At 38.8% G+C, this 20333-nt stretch overlaps 1 protein-coding gene across 4 annotated transcripts in view; it reads left to right on the top strand.

Annotated features, from left to right (window-relative positions):
- Positions 1-20333, top strand: part of LOC124167698 (titin) — a 290842-nt gene that overhangs the window by 9071 nt on the left and 261438 nt on the right. For all 4 annotated transcript variants that reach the window (XM_046545725.1, XM_046545709.1, XM_046545700.1 and 1 more), the window contains exons 3-10: positions 8792-9098; positions 9905-10018; positions 13525-13702; positions 16578-16678; positions 18130-18378; positions 19454-19645; positions 19724-19838; positions 20036-20277. In XM_046545725.1, coding sequence (XP_046401681.1) covers positions 8792-9098; positions 9905-10018; positions 13525-13702; positions 16578-16678; positions 18130-18378; positions 19454-19645; positions 19724-19838; positions 20036-20277 — 1498 coding nt within the window. The remainder of the gene's footprint in view (positions 1-8791; positions 9099-9904; positions 10019-13524; positions 13703-16577; positions 16679-18129; positions 18379-19453; positions 19646-19723; positions 19839-20035; positions 20278-20333) is intronic.

Raw genomic sequence — 20333 nt, 5'->3', positions numbered from 1 at the left:
ATCAATGGTAAATGCTCGTGTTTCCCTAATTGAATGGGGAATAAATGCCTTTACGCAATTACATATGCATCCGTGGATAAAGCGAGGTCTCTGAAACTAATAAAGAGTAAGGATTTTGATGACCGTCCGTGGATGGTGGTCACGGCAATAAGTGCCATACACCCCTGTTTTTCACCAAGAAAAATGTCGCAGCTATACGGCGAAAAAATTATTTGGAATCAGTGTATCCCTAATAAGGCATTTAGTTATTTGAAATTTCTCTGAGGTTAGAAAAATAAAATAACTATTGTTTTTAAGATTCACGTACAGCCAATATTTTTATATCGTATATTGCTTAACTCTGCATAGAGTAAGTATATAGTTACTTTATGATACTGTTTATCAAAATTCCCATGTAATGTTTTCCCTCATTCTCCGTTTATTTGCTTCGACCGGTGTGGTTGATTGTATCATTGTCATTTTAAATCGATTATCGAATGAAATCGTGTTAAAATATGTAAGAGTAAAGGATTCGGGAAAATTCCTCGATCCGCTATGGGTTTTAGAGTTTCCTTCTCCCATTTTTACTCGGGAAAATATACGAAATCAAACTGAGAATGAAGTAATGTCATTATAAATATTTTCCGGTGTTTGAAACCAGCGGTACAATTTAGCGTTCACCACCATTAAAAATCCAACCTCAACTTGCGAAATTTAGGGAAACTGAGAATCGTTTCTTTTTCAATGCATTTTTTTAAATTGTCCATGGATTTAATTATAGTTATTCCGCACTTATTTCATAACAAAGTTCGATTTTGATGTTTATTTGATACTTCCTCCAATCAATCTGAAAGTATTGGGGAAACAGTTATCGGCGCAAGAGGATTTTTTCATATGTCCATCTGATGATGTTATCAGTTATTACCTTGTGTAACCAATGGCATTGCACGAAAATGAATTTTCCGGAGCAGTCTAATTTTTTCCAAAGGTATTGAACTCATCCAAATCGTGGGCGAACCGTAAAAATCGCATTTTGGATGCTCATTAAACCTATAAAATTTTATTTGTGAGAAAGTTGTCCAATTGAATTTTTGTATGTAGTGAAAAATTTTAGCGTCAAAAGTTAATGGAGAAACTCATTATCATTTTCAATTAACTTAATAAACTTAAACTCTTTCAACCTCAACTTATCATAAAAGTTGTGCTCTAGATTCTCAGCACCTACTATTAATGAGGTTTCGTGGGAATAAGTGGTTAAAAATATGACTAGTTTTTGCTGTCAATAATTTTTTATTTCTTCTCGGTGATTCTGGTCGTCGAGTTGTGCATAAATTTTGATAAAAAATTGACCACTTTGTTTCAACGTTCATGCTATTAGTATCATATCATTAGCTATCAGTTTTGCGCACATCTCCAGCGGTATTCATTGTTGCGGGATATCCCGCAAAAATGTGCTTCTCAGTGGGTAACTAACTGGATCTAAAACCCCTTCTGGGAGATGTCCTTATAAGCTCTGGTTCCAAATTTGGTCTACCGACCTCTGGTGGATTCACTTCGTGATTTTATATTCCGATTGAGAATGCATGTCCCCATGAATAGGACTGTTCATGCGTCGGACTTCGATTCGTATCTGTAAAGCAATGGGTTGACCTAAATTCGACGTTTAACACATTTTTCGTCAGTTTTCTAGCGTACGAGTTCAGATGTGCCTTTGCTGCCTTTCTATTTACTCTTAAAGTTATTTCTCTACGATTATGATCGGGCGTGTAAGTTAAGGACTCGAGTATAATACTTCACTCTACATGAATATGCTTCACTTAGGAGACATGAATTAGCAATGCAACCTTACATATAATACCTCCATCGATTCAATTTCATGAACAGTTTTCCAGCCCTCAGTATCCGGATTTCTGCCTTATTTTTACTTGAATTGGCATGCTAAAGATATAGTGATGTCATTTTTTTTTAAATACTTTCATTGAGAAAAGGGCAACTCCAAAGGAATAGTCCTAACAACGGAAAAGAAAGAATGCTTGGTAAACCAGGAAATGCTTTCTTAATTTTAGTTTTTTTTTCAAAATATGTATTTAGTGCATCCAACTCCGAGGGTGGTAAACACACGTTTAGACTTGGGCGTGTTGCCGTTTTCGCCGTATCTACATCTTTATTTATTTATATAACTGTGCTTCAGCTGGGTAAATATTTATTTTTCCTCTCCTTCGGTTTTGGGCTTTCGCAAAAGGGCGAAGATATGAATATCGTCAGTAAGTGTGACTCGCCTACCAGGTTTTTTTAATCCTCCTGTCCACTTAATTTAATTTGTATCTTCGTGTTTTTTTGATTATTTTTTTGATATTTCAATTATACCCGAAAGTAGCCTAATTAGGCCTTTACTACGGGGGTTTCAACAACTAGCAATAGATTATCACACACACCCATGTCCTGGATGGGCGCAACCTATCCAGGTGGGACTCGAACCCGTGCACTTCGGTGTGGTAGGCGAGGAATTATCTCCGCCGCCACCGCGGCCGTTTTAATTATACAAAGAGAAGATTATAATTTTTTTCTCACTCCGGTTGTAGTAATTTGAACTTGAAAAAGTTTTTTGCATTCATAGAACGTACGAGTGCGAAAACGTAAAGCTAGTTGTGATAAAACTTTACCTGCGTCCACCACTTTGTCAGAAGACTTAGTGTTTCACTTTCTTTCTCCATGTATGTCGGAAGGCAGGTCATCAGCATTTATGGGTATGTTCCCATCTTAGAGCCAATAGCATGAGCAACTGTTACGGAGTACGTCCTTTGGAGATCTTTTTCTTATCTTAAAAGTCAGCAGTTTTCACGGAAAAACTGCCAAGGCCTTGACCATTTTGTTTTTTAACATTACCGGCATTTCGTCTCCAGAAGTCCTTGCTACACTCTTGACTCTGGAATCGATTTTCATTCTTAATGTTATCATGTTTGAAGTTTTGAACTCGAAGCTATGCGTGGAGTGTAGTCTTAAATATAACTTATACAGAAAAAACTTAGAAAACGTATGGGTGCTGGGGTCAACTTTAATTGATAATAAAGCACTTTAGCGTTAAGTAATTGGAATGGAGTCATAAGGAAATACATCATTCGATGCAATGGTGTTTAATTGCGCATACTACTTAAAACATAATCATGTGGCTTATCTTTTTTATTATTGAATATATATTAATGTTTTCCTTCGAGATAATTTTGCTTTGCTTTGTAGAAAACTCACACTTACTAAATGCCGTGCATGAAAATTTTCGGCCAAGCAAGAATTAATTTTAGCTCCGTAATGCTCGCATCACTGTAGATGTGAACTATAGTTTGCCTTAATGCTTTCTCGTAGAATAGGCACGGAAAGTTTCGTGTAATAAATGGAATTGAAGTGTCGGTGTTTTTTAATTGATGCCAAGGTTTCAAAATGCAAACATAATTTTGAGTTCTTGGGTATTTTTTTGTCCATATTTCCATATTCCATCCCGCTTCTCACTTTTTAGTTGAAGAGAGGCTAACGGACAAAGATTATTTGCACATAAGGTAAAATTTAACCTGTTGCCCAAGGCAGCTGCTACAGTAGTGTGTAAGTATTTTGCAAGTTTGTAATTTACATTGCGGTAACGTCAACTTTGATTAAAGAGGATGAAAATACATTCGAGGTGTTCGAAATGCGGGTATTGTAGAGAATAGAAAAGGTGAAATGAATGAGGACTTGCTAGACATGTAGGGTGAGGAGAGGAATCTTTTTAAGGAAATTAGGGGGTGACATTGGATGGAGTGTATATTAAAGGAAGAGGGGTTGCTAGAGAACCGTGAACAGAGGGAAGGACGTTGGAAAAACGGGGAAGGGGTAGAAAAGGAACGGTGATGAAGAGAAGTCAGTCGTAGACCGAGGTAGAGAGATGAATTGAATTGTGGAACCCTTCCAGCATGATGGCTGATATTGGCCTGTCAGCTTCCCTTTAAGCCTACCATATCACTCGCTCAGTAATTCAGCCCGAAGATTGGTTTGGCTAGGATTGGGTAGAGCTCACCCAGGACTAAACTGGAGGAAAGTTCACCACAAATATTATAGGTAATTATACACAGGATAGAAGGGCCAGTTTCTTTCCCTGGCCCTCCTCGTACGTACTTCAAGGTTTTTTCACCGTGTTGCCTTAAAGATGCCGCTGATATTTGGAGCTGGGACACTTTCACAGTCCTCTAATCTCTAGGCTACCATACTTCCATAGAAAAAAACCCTCGCAAGCTGCCTTGTATGGTGTATATATTACTCCTTATGTCAGTTTTTATAGCCCGCCTGTTAGGTAGTGTGGGGATAACCGTTTCGTCCTATTAGCTCCTAGTGGAGCTCGAATTTTGGATTCGGCTCTCAGCCACTGTCATCATGGTGGATAACACCCAATTATAGTGGAATTCCTCACCTCTACATTGGAATGTGACTATACATCAGATAGTAGTCTGGAATTCAACTTCAAAGGGAACCTCTATCTGCTGTTTTGGAGGATAAACAAAGGTGCCGAATGAAATATGGTAAAGTATGGTTCATGTTTTTTTTTTAGGGTTTCTAGCGAAACTAGTGTGTCTAGTGTTTCGAAAAAATGCTAACATGCGTCCACGCATTCCATTGGATAGGTTTATATTCCAAAATATAGTAGTTTACACTGTTTTCATGCAAAATAAAGGGCTAATTCGTGATATTAATTTCAAGCTTTGCGCTCTTTTTCGAGGTGGTGAGCCCCGTTAAAATCGCCGCACATCCAAAGCGAAGTTAAGCAAGAGATCTGTAGGGAAATTTTTAGTATCACATTTACTTGATACCCTGCTGGTCATTTACAGGGTCTGTTGTTGTAGGATTTTGAACATTTTCTGATTTCCTATTATCCTCTCCAATAATGCGAGTGGAGGGTCTAGGATTTTTGTAGCAAGGGAATAATAGGTGTTTCGTTCGTAATTGGAATTCAAACAAACCAACTTCTGGCAGAAAGATGAATGGGTTTGAATTTTCGGGAGCCTACATTTTGGTGTCTTTCAAGCGGTTAGCGTAAGCGTGGCAATTTTTGGTTCTTTCTCATATCCATTTACTTCGTATGGTTTATTAATTCCTGTCGACTTTTTCGCGTCCATTCATGAATTTTCTCTGTAATAAAATGAAAAAAATGTTTTATTCCACCAATGTTTTTAATGGTATGACTAGTTTCGACGCAGCGGCGTCATCATCATAATATACTTATATATCATACCGTTGTGTATATCCGGTGTGTGTATCTGGTGATGGCGCCGCTGCGTCGAAACCAGGGATAGCAATAGAAACTATACCAGTCAATACCAGTAAAATTTCAATAATAGGGTAGTTTACTTCATCAAAGAAAACGAAAGGCATTGATTGCGATTAGTTACCCACCATTAGTGTATTCATAATACACAAATTATTTGGTTTTTGAAATACCGGTTTAGACGGATGGCAAGGGTCAAATTTTATCCTCATTTGAAAAAGGCCAGATTGGCGCCCATGCGATTCCACTCCACGAGACGTCACAGGGACCTAGTTTCTACACGAGAGGATAGGAGTTATACATCGTCTGAGGTTACCAATGCATGCATGAGGCACAGAGCTCAGGGAAACATGTCTTAATAATCATCTATTAAAACTGGCTAAGGTCGGAAAGTTTTCTTCGTTTGATAAGATATTAATAAACTTTTAAGCCAAGCGCTACCAGCCAGCAAGATACTCAGCTACCCGCTAGCATCCTACGTCCTATCAGCGCTCAGAGCCTCGATCAAGGTCACCTCACAAGGCGGGAGGGGGAACCAGAAATGCGTCGCACGGACTTTTTCCCATCATTCCTACTTACGCGTCGCGTTTTCGCGCGCTTGCAACTTTTCACTTTTCATTTAATCGCGAAAAATAGGCATCGTCGTTTAAAAATCTAAAAGCGTGAAATACGTACTCCAGGAGTAATAATCTTTCGATTTAGGCAATAAAAAATAATAGGAAACCACCCTATTTCATTCCCGGAAGTGAAATGTAGAAACGAAACGATATGGATTTAAACCCAGGGAGCTAAACTCACGGTCGAAACGAAATCGGAGTCAAAACTACTTCGGGTCGAAACTTAACTTAAATTCTGGGAAGAAACGAAACGCAGATAATTTTTCCGCTCCGGAGGGACCACGTGCTTCACCTTCGAACGGTTTAGTTTCGACCCACACACCGAGTACGAAGAATGGTTGAATGAAGTATAGATTCGGCCTACCGCCATTAGACGCATGGGACACTCATATTTTTACCACTAACAGGAGAACGGTGAACGCAAACTGGCCATTCGAATTTTAAGCTCAATTTTTAACCTCTCTACACGTATGTCAAACGTAATGGGTCGAAACAATTGCCTCTTACCCCCCTCCACTCAACTCCTGGGATCGAAACTTAAATATTAGCGGCGGAGTTTCGATTAATTTAGTTTCGTTCCAAAACAAAACTTCTTAGTGATTTTAATTTCGTGCGGAAACGAAACTAAACCTAGGCTTCCTATTTTCGTGTCCCTCCGGGTCGAAGCGAAACATTTTCGTTTCGTTTCACATGCCGTGCCTGGGTGAAACTACTTATACCATTAAAAAAATTGGTGGATTAAAACAAAGCTTTTTTCATTTTATTGTTAAAATTAACTATCACAATACTGAGGCTGAGACGATAGAGATAATTTTCTCTAAATTAAGTCATCAGTGAATTCATTGATGGTTTAATCTCATAAAAAGTAGAGACAGTATGTACCTCGGAACCATGAAGTCGGTTTCACTAGTACAACTTTGGGGAGCTTGGTGGCCCAGTGTGTGGTGTTGGGCTTCTCATCGAAAGGTCACGGGTTAAAATCTCGGGTGAAGGCTTCAGACGCCCCAAACAAAAATCCTCGTAGCTCTAGGCGGCCCAAGGAAAGGTACTGGCCCCGCTCTCCGGAGAGTACGAATTCCATACGTCTTTGGGTCAGTGAGGGGTGAGCTCTACTCTCACCAATCCAAGCTATCCTTCGCGTTATATCACTGATTGGGTGAATTTGGGTAATCCTGGCTAGTATCCATGATATCGGTATGTTTTAGCTTTTTCCATTTCCCTTCGCACCTCCCCTGATACCCATCCTTGTGAAACTGGAGGGGCTGCAGAGAAAAACTCTGATAGGTCGAGTAACCTTCGTCTACGTGTATGCTTGGTCGGTTACTAATCAGTAGGAAGAGTGTATTCGGTTTCACTTGGACAATTATGGTGTCCATTATTAGCACCAAAATCGTTTTTTCTCTTCAAGTTACCTTCTATTTCTGACATTTAACACCTTGAGGTTGGCTTGTTTGGATGCCTTTGCACCTGGTGGGACGTTTTTTTGATAATTCCGAAACGTATCATTTACATTCATTTACTCTCTTATGTTATCAGGTTGATTTTTATTTTATTTTTATTCTCCTTTTAGGGAAAGGTAGTACGGTATAAAATTACATTATATTTTTTAATTAAGCACAAAAAAATAACTTTAAAAGGTGGGAGACGAAATATTAAGTCCTTGCCATTGTAGTTTAAATGCGCATGGATGAAAAATTACCTCTTTAACCAGTACTCTATTTCCTTTAGTATCGTGGTGATTAGCTGGTGAAATTCAGATCGAGGATCCTCTGGAGAACTTCCTCGAGAGGCGAAAACTTCGAATCCCTCTGTATCTTCAACTGCTCCTTCAAGCTGCGCACTCAAATTATGTCTTCCAACTCACCCTCTTCGGTATTTTTGACGTTCTTCCCCTTTCCTTACATTTGCATCCACTAATTATTGTGGTTTATGGGTATTTAGGTATTTTGAGTGGTGGGGATCGGGTTAGTGTGGTCGCTAGAGTGCCGGCTGCCTACCCTTGGGGTCCGAGATCAAATTCCGGCGGTTGCAGAGATTTTTCAAACATTACCCAATCCCTGCTTGAGTTCTTCGTGGAAGGCATTTCAAGTATAACCCTTCGTCCGTCTGATGGGACGTTAAGTAGTGGTCCCATGGTGACTTTTTTTAATTGTGAGCTAATGACGACGCCAGGTTTATCTCCTCACTTAGATTGCCCTTCCCTAATGGCGAAAATTACCTTAGCTATCTGTCTCTTCCTTTATATACCATATCATGCCTGACAGCGAGTGAGAGCTGCGACAAACCATTCCTTGGATGGAGATGCTGCTGTGTGGAGCATAGGTTTAAATTCAAAGAAAATTGACGGGAAAGAAAAACGTGGATACATTTTCACATTTTCAAACCCTTCTCGTTGGATAGTGATTATCAATGGCGTAACTATGGGGGGGAGGGGGTAGATCTCCCCCAAAGCCTCAGAGAAATAAAAAAATTATAAAACTATTCTCTAGTTTTTGAATTTAATAATTTTATCTGCTTTAAGTAAAATTTTTAGTGCCAAAATGATCCAGGCATGTCATTTTTCAAAAATTTTCCCAGACCCCATTTGCCTGGGGGGGGGTTCGCCACCCCAGGTTATCCCATCCCCCCTCCCCCCAAAGCATATTCCTAGATACACCACCAGTCATGATTGTAATTTATGTTCAATCTATTGACCTTGTGTTATTCCCTTGATAACTTGTACTCGAAAATCGTTTTGCATTCTTAAGTAAGTATGCCGATATAAACTGAAGCCCTTATAATTGTTGCCCTGAAATTGATGATGATATTTTCCCCATGATAAATGTGAAGTGCAATGCTCATTGTGCTCGACTACCACGCCCCCCTCACAAGATCATTTCGATTGAAGTGTCAACTCCGCTTCTTACAGCGAGGAGACGCGGAGGTGTCGTGGGGTGACGCTCCTCGTGGACGCCCGGAGAGCGGGCGCGTGGCGGGAGGTCCGAGGGGCCATCAAGCTGGCGGAGGAACGACTGTCGACCGGCGGCGAGGAAGGGACCAAGCCTCCCGCGGCGACGACTTCTCCGGCCGAGGGACGGTCATCCCCCGACTCACACCCCTCGGCCGGTCCGCAAAACAACATCATCGTCATCAGACCGGATTCCGGCGCGTTTTTCTGGAGCAAGCAGCGGGGCTCCGCGGTCCACTGCGCCAGGAGCGGAAACAGCGAGGCTCAGGTATGAGCACAACAAAAACGCACGTGGACGCGAAATGATCCGGTTGATCTGGTATTGTTCTCCCTCTCCGTGCGATTCCCCGCACACGCCCTTTTTTTCCTTTCCACTCTTGCTTTCTTTCTCTGACCTTCCCCTTCCCCCGCCTTCTCGACCGCTTTGTTGCATCGCTGAGTCAGTGTTGCGTAAAGAGATATTTGTATGGGTTGGGAGGCGTGGAGGGAGGTGGGTGGCGGCGAATTGAGTTGGGTCTGCCGCTTGCTTTTTTAAAATTCCTCGGATTTCGCAAGAGATGTCATGAGGGATGTTCCTTTGTCTGGAGGAGGGACTTCTGCGAATGTTCTGAAGGACGCTTAAATTCCTCGCTGCGTACGCGTTGTGACTGTAAAAGGTTTTTGCAGTTACCGACCACCTCGAGTGTAATTATGATGGTGTTTTCCAGGAGGAGTCCTAAAGCGATGTTTCTGTGTGGAGCATAGGTTTGTATTCAGAGAAAAATTGACGGTGAAAGGAAAACCGTGGCTACATTTTTAAACCCTTCCCATTGGATAGTAGTGATTGCAATTTATCTTCAATCTAATGACTCATTTTTATTCCCATTAATTGATAACTTGCACTGGGTAATCGTTTTGCATTCTTAAGTATGCCAATATTAACTGAAGTACTTACCAACTATTTCTGGCATGAAAAGTTTTCAAAAAAGTTTTTGTTGTTGTTTTTGCAACATGTTGGTCATGAACGTGTAATAATATGGTTTTATCATTTTCGCTACTGGGCCATTATAAATTGTGTTCTATTTTTTATTTCAGCCAATTTATGTTACCCTGTCAAGGCTTTTAAAATACGTAGAAAACTCTCAATTACCCGAAGATCTGGGCGGTAGCTGGCCCTTTGACCTTGACCTTTGGCTTCAGAATAGGATGGTAAGTAAGATCTACCAATTTCATTACATTTTTTACGCTGCTAATGTCAGTACATATTTTATTTCATCTTTTGTTTTTAGATCCTTACAAATGAATTTCCTCCTTTGTTAACCAATTCATCTCATAAGTATGAGTTATAGCCTTTTTCAGCCACTTAGCATTAGATAATGGCTAAATTTATTCGTGTACATTAGGCCGGCCCTTATTTTTCGTAATTGCGAAAAGTTATGTTTTCCTGGTCTCAAAATGATCCAAATGAGGTTTATATTCACGTGTTAAAATTTGGTTACTTTAAAATAACGGCAACCCGTGCCCCAAGGGCCCTAAGTACTAAGGACCCTAAATTGAGTTTTTTGAGGTCAAAAAAGTGCTATTCCTATGTAAAACGTAAAAGTAAAGCCCTTTAGGGCCAATTTTCTGTTTGTTTTTACCTATCTGTAAGCGTTTAGGAGATATCGTCCGTCGTAATGCAATTCCCCCCCAGGGCGCCACCCCGCACCGCAGCACCGCTGAGATACGGCCCGCAGCACTTACTACAGACCTCCCCTCAACCCCCTCCCCTCCCACGGCAAAAACTTTGCTCACACTGGCAAGATCTAGCCTCTGAAGAAATGTGATTACCTTAGAAAGAATTTAATTGCCATAACAATACTTCCAATCCAAGAGATCAATTTATTTTCACTCTGTCCATGAATTTCGGTACAATATCCAAAATAAAATACATTTTCATTGTATTTCTAATTTTTCATTGACATCCCATATTTGACAATTAAAGTGCCTTTCCGCACGTATGGGTTGTATTGCGATGAAAAGCCACACTTAGTAATAAATTTTGAAAGCCCTCTTCCTTCAACGTGACTGCTTAAAAATCTTGAATTAGTTTCACCCCTCTCGCTGCACTATCATTTCCCACTTGATGACCCCGAATAATTTGCAAATCGTTCTTGTATGTTCATCCCATTCTCGCATGTGCACATCAAAGAATGCAATGCATATTTACAATGCATTAAATAGTTTTCTCGAATTAGTAGTGACAAAATATGGTATAGATACCTTAGTCATGTATTTATGTTTATAGAATGCCTTCTTCGGTGGATCATATTTTCCTTCACACCACCACATACGGCGTATCACGTTTTTATTTTCACACCTAGAAATGGATCCGTCAAAAAATGACAGGCCTACCAACTCCTCACTCATGTACCACAAGTGGTTTGAAAACCTCTTTTGTGCTGCTTTCGCTATGTCCAGGCTGACACTTTCGTAGTTTACAAGTCTTTTTAGGAACTCCGGGTCACTGTTGGAAGCTAATGCAGCACAAGGAGCGGAGAACCACATCTTTTCCTTTCTTCTTGAATATATTGAAATCTATTCCACCAATGACTACATTTCGTTCTCCTCTTTATTTGCGTAAGAAGATTGTTTCTTCAGCCCAATCACATTTATCCGAGAGATTAACTGCACTTTCCTCCTCGTGCGTCAAAAATTCAATGGTACCGCTCCTTGCAATTTCAAACAAATCATCAAGTTTTGTTACGAAAGATTCTCTTCTCCTAATCTCCACTGTAGTTCGCGCTCTCTTTATGTCGTTGCACGTTCATCCATTCTTTGCGTCATTTTTCTAACTTTTCAATCGCCTTATTTTCCGTAATAACAGGAACTCTAGTTTTGTACCATGGATGAGACGCATTTCTCACGGTTTTTCTCGCACTAAGTCTTACAAATTACGAACCCATTAGGTGATAGAGAAAACACAGTACTTCTCTCACTGTAGGTAAATTTGAGCCGAGTATTTCTTCAATTTCTTTTCCAACCAGTTCAATGCCTGTATTTAGTCTTGATTACATGTCTTTCCTTGTTGGTCTATTCTTAAAATGAACGTCACGTTCATGATGAAGTATTTATTTCACCACTATTCTCCTTAAATCCGAAAAAAATTAGCACCTTCTATCCTTTGCACACTATAAACAAGAACTATCTCTCCACAGTGATCTACATTCGTGAACTGACTACCTCGTTTCTTTTTCCTTGAATATTTCTATCTACTGATGGAGCCCTGGAAGCCCTGCTCATTCCCTTCATTCCTTTATAATTCATAAACACAATTGTATCACATGCTTATAATATTTTGTACATAAAGAGCACTTTGGAACAAAGCCTGCTGAAATGGTTCGTGGCCGTGTGGCGGCAAAAAATCAACGTTTAAGGGATCGGTACCCAGTACATAGGTCGGCGTTGAAGGGTTAAAATTGACATTATAGCCTTTAACCACATTAATCGTGACACAAGAGGAATAAACTATTCAATACTGTACCACTAGCATGTAAATGTTGTCACCAGGAGCAAAGTCTTGGCCGTGGGAGGGGAGGGGGTTGAGGGGAGGTCTGTAGTAAGTGCTGCGGGCCGTACCTCAGCGGTGCTGCGGTGCGGGGTGGCGCCCTGGGGGGGAATTGCATTACGACGGACGATATCTCCTAAACGCTTACAAATAGGTAAAAACAAACAGAAAATTGGCCCTAAAGGGCTTTACTTTTACGTTTTACATAGGAATAGCACTTTTTTGACCTCAAAAAACTCAATTTAGGGTCCTTAGTACTTAGGGCCCTTGGGGCATGGGTTGCCGTTATTTTAAAGTAACCAAATTTTAACACGTGAATATAAACCTCATTTGGATCATTTTGAGACCAGGAAAACATAACTTTTCGCAATTCCGAAAAATAAGGGCCGGCCTAGTGTACATAGTTAATGAAAGAATAGAAAAATGAATATTCTCTTCTACCATGATGATTTATTCGTATTAAATCCACTCAATAGCGAAAGAATGATTGTTTACTCTATCAGTAACTTTTTTTAAAGCAACGAAAGAAAAATTTTACGGTCCAGGTTTGAATTCATATGAAAAATTAAAGACGATACTCCTTATTTAAATGAATTTTTTCGAATTGAGGTGTGAAAGTATCTAAACCACATGCTATTATTGATATTTAAAAAAATAGTTTATATCTTTTACCATCAACTTATTTTCAATTGCCTTGAGTTGAAATGGGGTCTAGCATAGTTCTTACTAGTCTCTCTAGCTGTGCTGCGCTTTCCCTATACCCCGATTTGCCTTGCCTTGCATTCCTTGGAGTGAGGGTTGATGGCAAAGGGGGCGAAAACTTGCGACTCCACGACAGGATCGGTAGATTATTTATTGACCTCATATTTTTAAACCAATTTTAAACTACAGCGCAAACATTTTATTTGGTTCTCTTCTTAAAATTTGAAACGTGATAATGTTGACAACTCTATTTCAAATGAATATCTAATCCCTTGGACCCCAATTTAGACCTCCATAAGGCCACCCATTGAAAAAAAAATGCACTAGGAGTAAAGAAAATTGTCATTGCTGCATTAATATATGTATTGATTATACCTATCAGACTAACCTTCGATTGACGTATTTTTCAGTTGTCAGTTTTTATTCAGTTGAATTCTTATTCATTCTTTTTTAATTTTGCATGCAGTATTGTGAAGCTTTTGTGAAAGATGCTGTTGGTTCCTTATTTGATTTGGAGAAAGTTTGTGCCCGGCTTAGTGTATTAGCACCTGGTGCTAGAGTTAGCAGTACCGAGGATGCCTTTTGCCTAGCAAAAATGGCATGCAACACTGCCAGTGAGGCTGCTGCAAAAGTTCTTCTTGCAGGTAAGGTCCCATTTATTATTATTTACTACTTACTGAAACCCTTTATAATTATACACTGAGCTATTCATTTCTTATTGATCATGCCACTTTTTTCCTTGTCTTGGATCCTTACATGCAGTCAGAGGTGTACTCTGAGGGGTCAATATGAATTGGTCCAGAAAAAACTCAATTGGTAATACAATTTAAATATATATTTTACTGCTTGTTCACGAACCACAAATTTTTGAGGATGAAAAAATGTGTCATTGTATATTTTTTATTTTTACGTTATAGACCATTTCTCCTGTGATAATACGACAAACAAACTTGAAGAGAAGTATAAATCTTTATCGGCCTAAAATTTGGTCCGAATATTGCTTTGAAGTTATCCGTACTGAACTATAATATCAGATCTTAGAGCTTTTATTGTAATATTCTTGGAAAACGGGAATAGAAATCATAATACCATTTTACGCATATCCACAGCTTACTGAATGCAATAGAAAATGCATAACAAAAGAAAATTTTTAAATACGTATGTACTCGTATCAAGATGATTTATATAACATGTATAGCGATATAAATAAATATAAGTTTGAATGTGGTCCACTCATTTTTGAACAACACCGCAGCGGGGAAATGGCGTGGAAAAGGTATACGAACAACATTTATAATCATTAAAAATCGCCGGGGAATTAATAAACGCGGGGTTATAAAAAGACTCTTTCTCGACAACCGCAGGGGGTGGAAGGGCGAATACCCTCTAGATAATATAGGCTTGTCGGCTAATTGTAAATAGGAATTCATCTTGTAATTTAGTAGCAGCCTGGTAAAGCATTTTTACCCATTCAATGAGTGAAATATAAATACAGAAGTGTCAGTGTTTCATTTCAGACATGTTTGCATTCGAGAATAGCCGGATAAATGGTGATGAGTCCATCAGGGGCGCAGCTAGGAATTAAGGCTGGAGGGTGGGGGGTTTAGGTGCATCTAATACCGGGGTGTGCGGGGGTATGTAATACCCTCCAGGATAAGCGGTAGGTGCGAGATTAGTAAAATGCGGAATTTTAAGATAAATGGTTCAAAATGGTAAGTTTTACGGCTTTCTGAGGGATATTTTATTAATCCTTACACTATTATATTAGTAATATCAATCCGATTAAGTAAAAGCGATTAAACTAAAAATTTCTCTGAGCTCTGGGGGGAGTTTTGACCCCGAAAACCCCCCCTCGCTGCGCTACTGGAATCCATAACTATGACCTGAAATGGAAATTTATTTCGCCGTAGTAACATCAAACAAACGTGAAATGAAGTTCTAATAGATAAATATGACTAAAAATATCCGCATCGAAGACTATGTGTAGATCCATTCTGTTTGGTTGTGTACTCCGCGTCACGAAAGCAGTCGGACTGCGCGGCACGGTTAAAAAATCGATCTTAATTTCGGCGTCGCTGGCGGTCGCCGATCATCTTTTCAGGACACACTCTGCCGGCATTATTGTATATATGGTGTAAATATTTCTAGGGAACTCGTTGACCCTTCTTTTATAAGCCTATATAAACACAAAAATTCGACGAGAAACAGGGTCCGCCATTTTGTATCGTATCGATCAGGTATAAAACAACTAATTGTAAGCCGTGAAAGATGATGAGAATAATCAATATCAAACCGTTTAATAATATTGTGTAATTTTAGTTTCATTGCATAACTTCTAAAGGTGTACCTTTATGTTAATATGCTGAATTTCGAAAAAACTCAATATAGGCAATTTTTGCGACATTGGTTCAACTTTGAAACCTCATGTACTCCATTTAAAAAATCCACTTATGAGAAACGTTATACATTGCAAATTGCATTAATTTATCGACAACCAGTGTGCAAAGTTTCAACTTCCGTACTCTAAAAAAGCATTTTTGAGGTTTTGGCCAGTTCTTTTCGATTTCAGCCCACTATGCGCCCACGGCGCGCCGTATTCAGTGGACGGGATTGGCGAAGGTGGGCGCAGAGAGAGGCATTGGCTTCAGCAGGTATTCTCCAAAATGAACGAATCATTGGCTTGTTATCGATCGATTCTTCGTGCGCAAACGGTACAGTTGCCTAAGCACCATTTCTTTAAATCGTTTTCTGACCTTTTCTTGAGTCTTCTTTATATTTTCATTTTACGTTAGTCCTCGGTGAATCTGGACATGATGGAAGGCTTCGCCACTAGGTCAGGTAGTGTTGACTAAAATGACAATGCTTTTGACTAATTTTAAGTGGAAACTAAGTCGATTTGCGTTTTTCTCGAATCTGCCATTGCTAATTAGCACTCTCCTTGAGGAGGTGTCCTGCCTAAAGTTATCAGCAACTCAGGTGCAAATATAGTTTTGCAGAAACAGGTTCTGAATCATGTTTACGAAAGTTGGACCTAGCCGTGGGTATGATATTATTCGTTCCGGTTTTAGAAGATTTTTAATTCAATTTTTTGTGCGGATGGAGTAAAAAAACGGGTTCTTTTTACCTACCATCTGAAAATGATTAATTGGATAGTCTTCAATGAATACTTAAATAATTTGATGGTAAAATATAACTCGCACTTGGCAGATGCGTTGTCTTAAGTCTATACACTGCTACCTTAGCACATAGTAATGTGCTCATGTGCAGAGTTACTTGTATACATGTGCCAAGGATGAAGTGTACCATTTAAATATTTGGTTGAGAAAGGAATCAAACTGTGATCCACTTATTGCCTGTTAGGTATGCTACCAGTCATACTACCTGTTACCTCATTGGTAATTGGGAGATCTGGATTCGAATCCCAGATAAGCCAAAGGGTTTTTTCATGGTGCCTTTCATTCTTGGTGCCAATAACTGTTCGGTTGAGGTATAATAATTAATTATGTTATTTTTATGCAGGAAAAGGAGTACTGCAAGCCTTGGATGTAAATTACAATGGTGGCAGTTGGAAAAGTGGGCCCTACAAAATACCTCAAGATATTTTGGACTCCAGAGATAAGGTGACGTTGGGAGTTCTTTTTCTATAATGCTTACTTTGAGGCCAAGTATGCTATCTGACTAGTGTTAACCAGTAATGGTAATTTGGGAATAAGATGACACCAGCTAGCTCAGATATGTCTTTTGCCTCTTTATTGTCGCTAAAATTACGTCAATTCATGGGTTAGCTGGAAAGGGGACTGAAATCCCGGAAAATACATATTTCAAGTATCGGTTAATATTAAGGGATGAGAATAAATGGAATTTCCAAATGAAGTAATAAGAGGATTAGGCTGGGATGCAGGCATTAATATTTATATCAAAATGAATTATAAATTTTATGCACCTTCAAGAAATCTCGTAAGAGATGGCGGAGTCAATAAATAAAATTAAGTGAAAAAGTTTGTGGATAAAGTTCTCCAGGTTTTCTACGAGGTGAGAGATTTCTTCATCATTAGACACGATCAAGGGCATGTCCAGGATTTTTTTTCTGTGGGGGAGGGGGCACAAGGGTCTAAGATGCAAATGGTCTTCTTATATTTGAGATTAAAAACAACATGCAACAATTAGTGTACGAAATATTCTCTTTATTTTAGTATGAAAGTTATTTATATGAAATTAAATGATTAAGGTTCCTTAAATGGCAAAACAAAACTAACATAATGATAACCGTATAAAAATTTAGTTTAGTTTCTTAGGCGTCTGGGGGGGGGGGTTTCGGGGGCACGTGCCCTTGTGCCTCCCCCACCTAAATCCACCAATTGAAAACAATAGATTCTTCCTGGATGGAAAGCCAAGATAACTTATTCAAGGTAATTTACCAGGTAAACTATAGATCTTTCTTCACCTTGCAGTTTAATTACTCTCCTCTACATCAGGATGAGGAATTAGGTTTTTGGCGTGTGGGGAAAAAGAGAAAATCTGAAGATATGTACCCTACTCTCATGGGTCAGCCCCACCTTTTTGAGGCAGGGATGAAATTTCTATGCAAACAATTCATTTGATAGGGCCATTTTATTTATAGAGTACAATTATTTTGCGTGAATATTTTTCAATTAAATTTTGGATTTGTTAGGTGGACATGTTGCTATATGTGAATTTTAACTGTTTTTAGAACTATAAGTCATACTCTTTTCCTACTTCTTGTGGCATATAATAGTAGCTTTGAGCTGAAGTTGAATGATTTCTCTGTTTGTCTCAGCTTATGAGACAATTGGCTCACTCTTGACACAGATATAACCGTTACACTTGGAAGACTGAATTTTTAAAAATATTAGTTTTCGGAATTTTACTCTGTGTCAACCCTGAATACAGATGGTGATTATGAAAATAACTATGTATGGTCATACAGACCCTAATGTTTATTTCATTTTTATTTGAAAATTTTCATCATGCTGGTTTCTGTATAAATGGATGTTTGCTTATTTATGTAGGGAATACTAAACATTTTTTTCCAAAAAATTTTGTATTTTAGGTGGAGAAACTTCTAGATGCAATTCAGTCTGGAGAGAAGAAAATGAAGGAGGCATGGACTACTGTTGAAAAGCAATTTGGAGATGCACGTGAAGCAAATGCTTTGGAGGATGGTGTTAGGCGAGTTACTGACTGGATTCTGGGACCTGCAGAGTTACTTTTGAATTCTCATTCTGCTGATGTTGGTTCTGACATTGCATCATCTGAGGAACTAAGACTGAGGCATGAAGCTTTAGAAATGTTATGCAGAGTGAGTGTTAATCTTCTCTCATGACCCGTTTCACCAAGGACTGCATCCAATGGTGGAATGGTGGAGTCTTGTTCCTACTGCTAGAATGTAACCACGAACATGGTGGGATTTATTCCTGGCATATTCAACTAGCTTCTTCAAACCATCAAACTCACTCTCTTTGTATGCTGTAATTACCAGCATTCTTTGAAATTCTTAAAGAGAATTTTACTGGCAAAGAGGAAATATAGTAAAGGGATCAAATATGTATTTTAATGTAAAGATGTGATGTTTAACTGCACAAAAGATGGGTAAATCAAAGAAAGGATATAACAGCGTTAAGTGACTGCTGGAAGTCATTTCAGTTTTTCCTCGAGTCACTGGAAACTATAACTTGGGTGTTCGTTGTATATTTCCATAGGATTCAATATTTTTTTCTGGAGCATGCAATGGGATTCAACCTTTCTTGCCTGTCTGTAATGAAAAGTTGGAGTTGGCAAGTCATATATGTACTAAGCTAATCCATGGATGATAGAGCCAATCCCAAATATGCAGCAAGTGCAAAAATCTCTATATGTGAATCAAAAATCTCTCTAAAAATATGGCTCTACCAGATGAAGCAGTGATGGCACAAGACACATGAGCGGTTTGCAAAAGATGATTCTGCAATATGAAATTTTACTTTTAAAATTTTATAAAATTTGTACACAGATTTAAGCTACAGTAAAATTTTTGATCTGCCAAAGCAGTCACTAGCCATAATGTTCCAAAGTTATTGATAATCTCCCCAATTTAATTGATTATGCACAATAAATATTGACTATTTCCTTAAGGCATTCAAACTATTCATTTTTCTTGATTGCCAAAAATAATCCATTTTTCAACATGCTTAGTAATCACCGCCCATAGATGATGTGTTGATTATCTAACTAATGGAGTCAATCAAATTTTCAATGCATAGATTTAATTAAGACTTTCAATTTAAGTATACCGGGACTAGCCACGGTGATAACTTCACGGGAGACACCCGCAAAAGTTTCTACATACATACATGTATATAAACAAACAGAGAGTGATTTGATTCTATTTTTTGCAGGAAACTTATGGTCAGTATGCAGAGCTACTTCATAAGATTGATTGTCTTCCCATGAACAATATAGCCCTACCAAAGGATTTGAAATCGCAGAGAGATTTTATGGATTTTGTTTGTCGGAGCTTTGCATCCCGTTTGGAGAGGAGGAGAAATATCTTGATCACATGTTTGAGGTTTTATAGATTAGTGGCAGAGGTGAGTGAATCTTTTCATTTGTCTTCTGTACATATGTGGTGAAGAAGTGTATGAAAACATCCCATCCTTGTTTTTCAGTACTTCGACAGAACTAGTGAGGTTTTTGAAACATATATAAGTCATGAAGATGTTGAAGACTTTGAGTCAGCTGATTCAGCTTTACATGATCTGCAAGAGAACCAGACTGCTATAGGTACCTATATGAAGTCCTAAGCCACTCCTTTCGCAAGAACTGTTTTGACCCACAACAGGGTGAATGTGTTAATTTTGTGTTATATTTATTAATGAGGTTCCTTTTTTATATAAGTACATATGAATGTTTCTTCAATTTTTGTTTCCTGTATCCCCTTGTACTGTTGACATCTACATATTTGTCTGCACTGATTTCAGATGCCATTGAACAAGAGGTGCTGAGGGAGGGAGAAAAACTGACAGATTTATTATGTATGCCAGCAAAGGATGCGCTTGGGAGGGATTTAGGACTGAGCAGGGAGGGTGCCATTTTAGAAGTTCGTGGTGTGCTTCGAGCTACTGCCACCAGGGCTAGGATTTTTAGTGAAAGTGTTGAACTGCAAAAACTAAGGCTGGAGCAGATTTCTCATATTAGAGCATATGAGAAAGATGCTACTCAGGTAATTGAAACTATTTATCGACAAAATTTAATTTATACGTTAGCTAGTCAAAAAAG

Source organism: Ischnura elegans, chromosome 1 (assembly GCF_921293095.1).
Source record: "Ischnura elegans chromosome 1, ioIscEleg1.1, whole genome shotgun sequence".
In the NCBI taxonomy this organism is placed as follows: Eukaryota; Metazoa; Arthropoda; class Insecta; order Odonata; family Coenagrionidae; genus Ischnura; species Ischnura elegans.
Note: the sequence above shows the minus strand (reverse complement) of the source record. Positions and strands in the feature narration are given on the sequence as shown.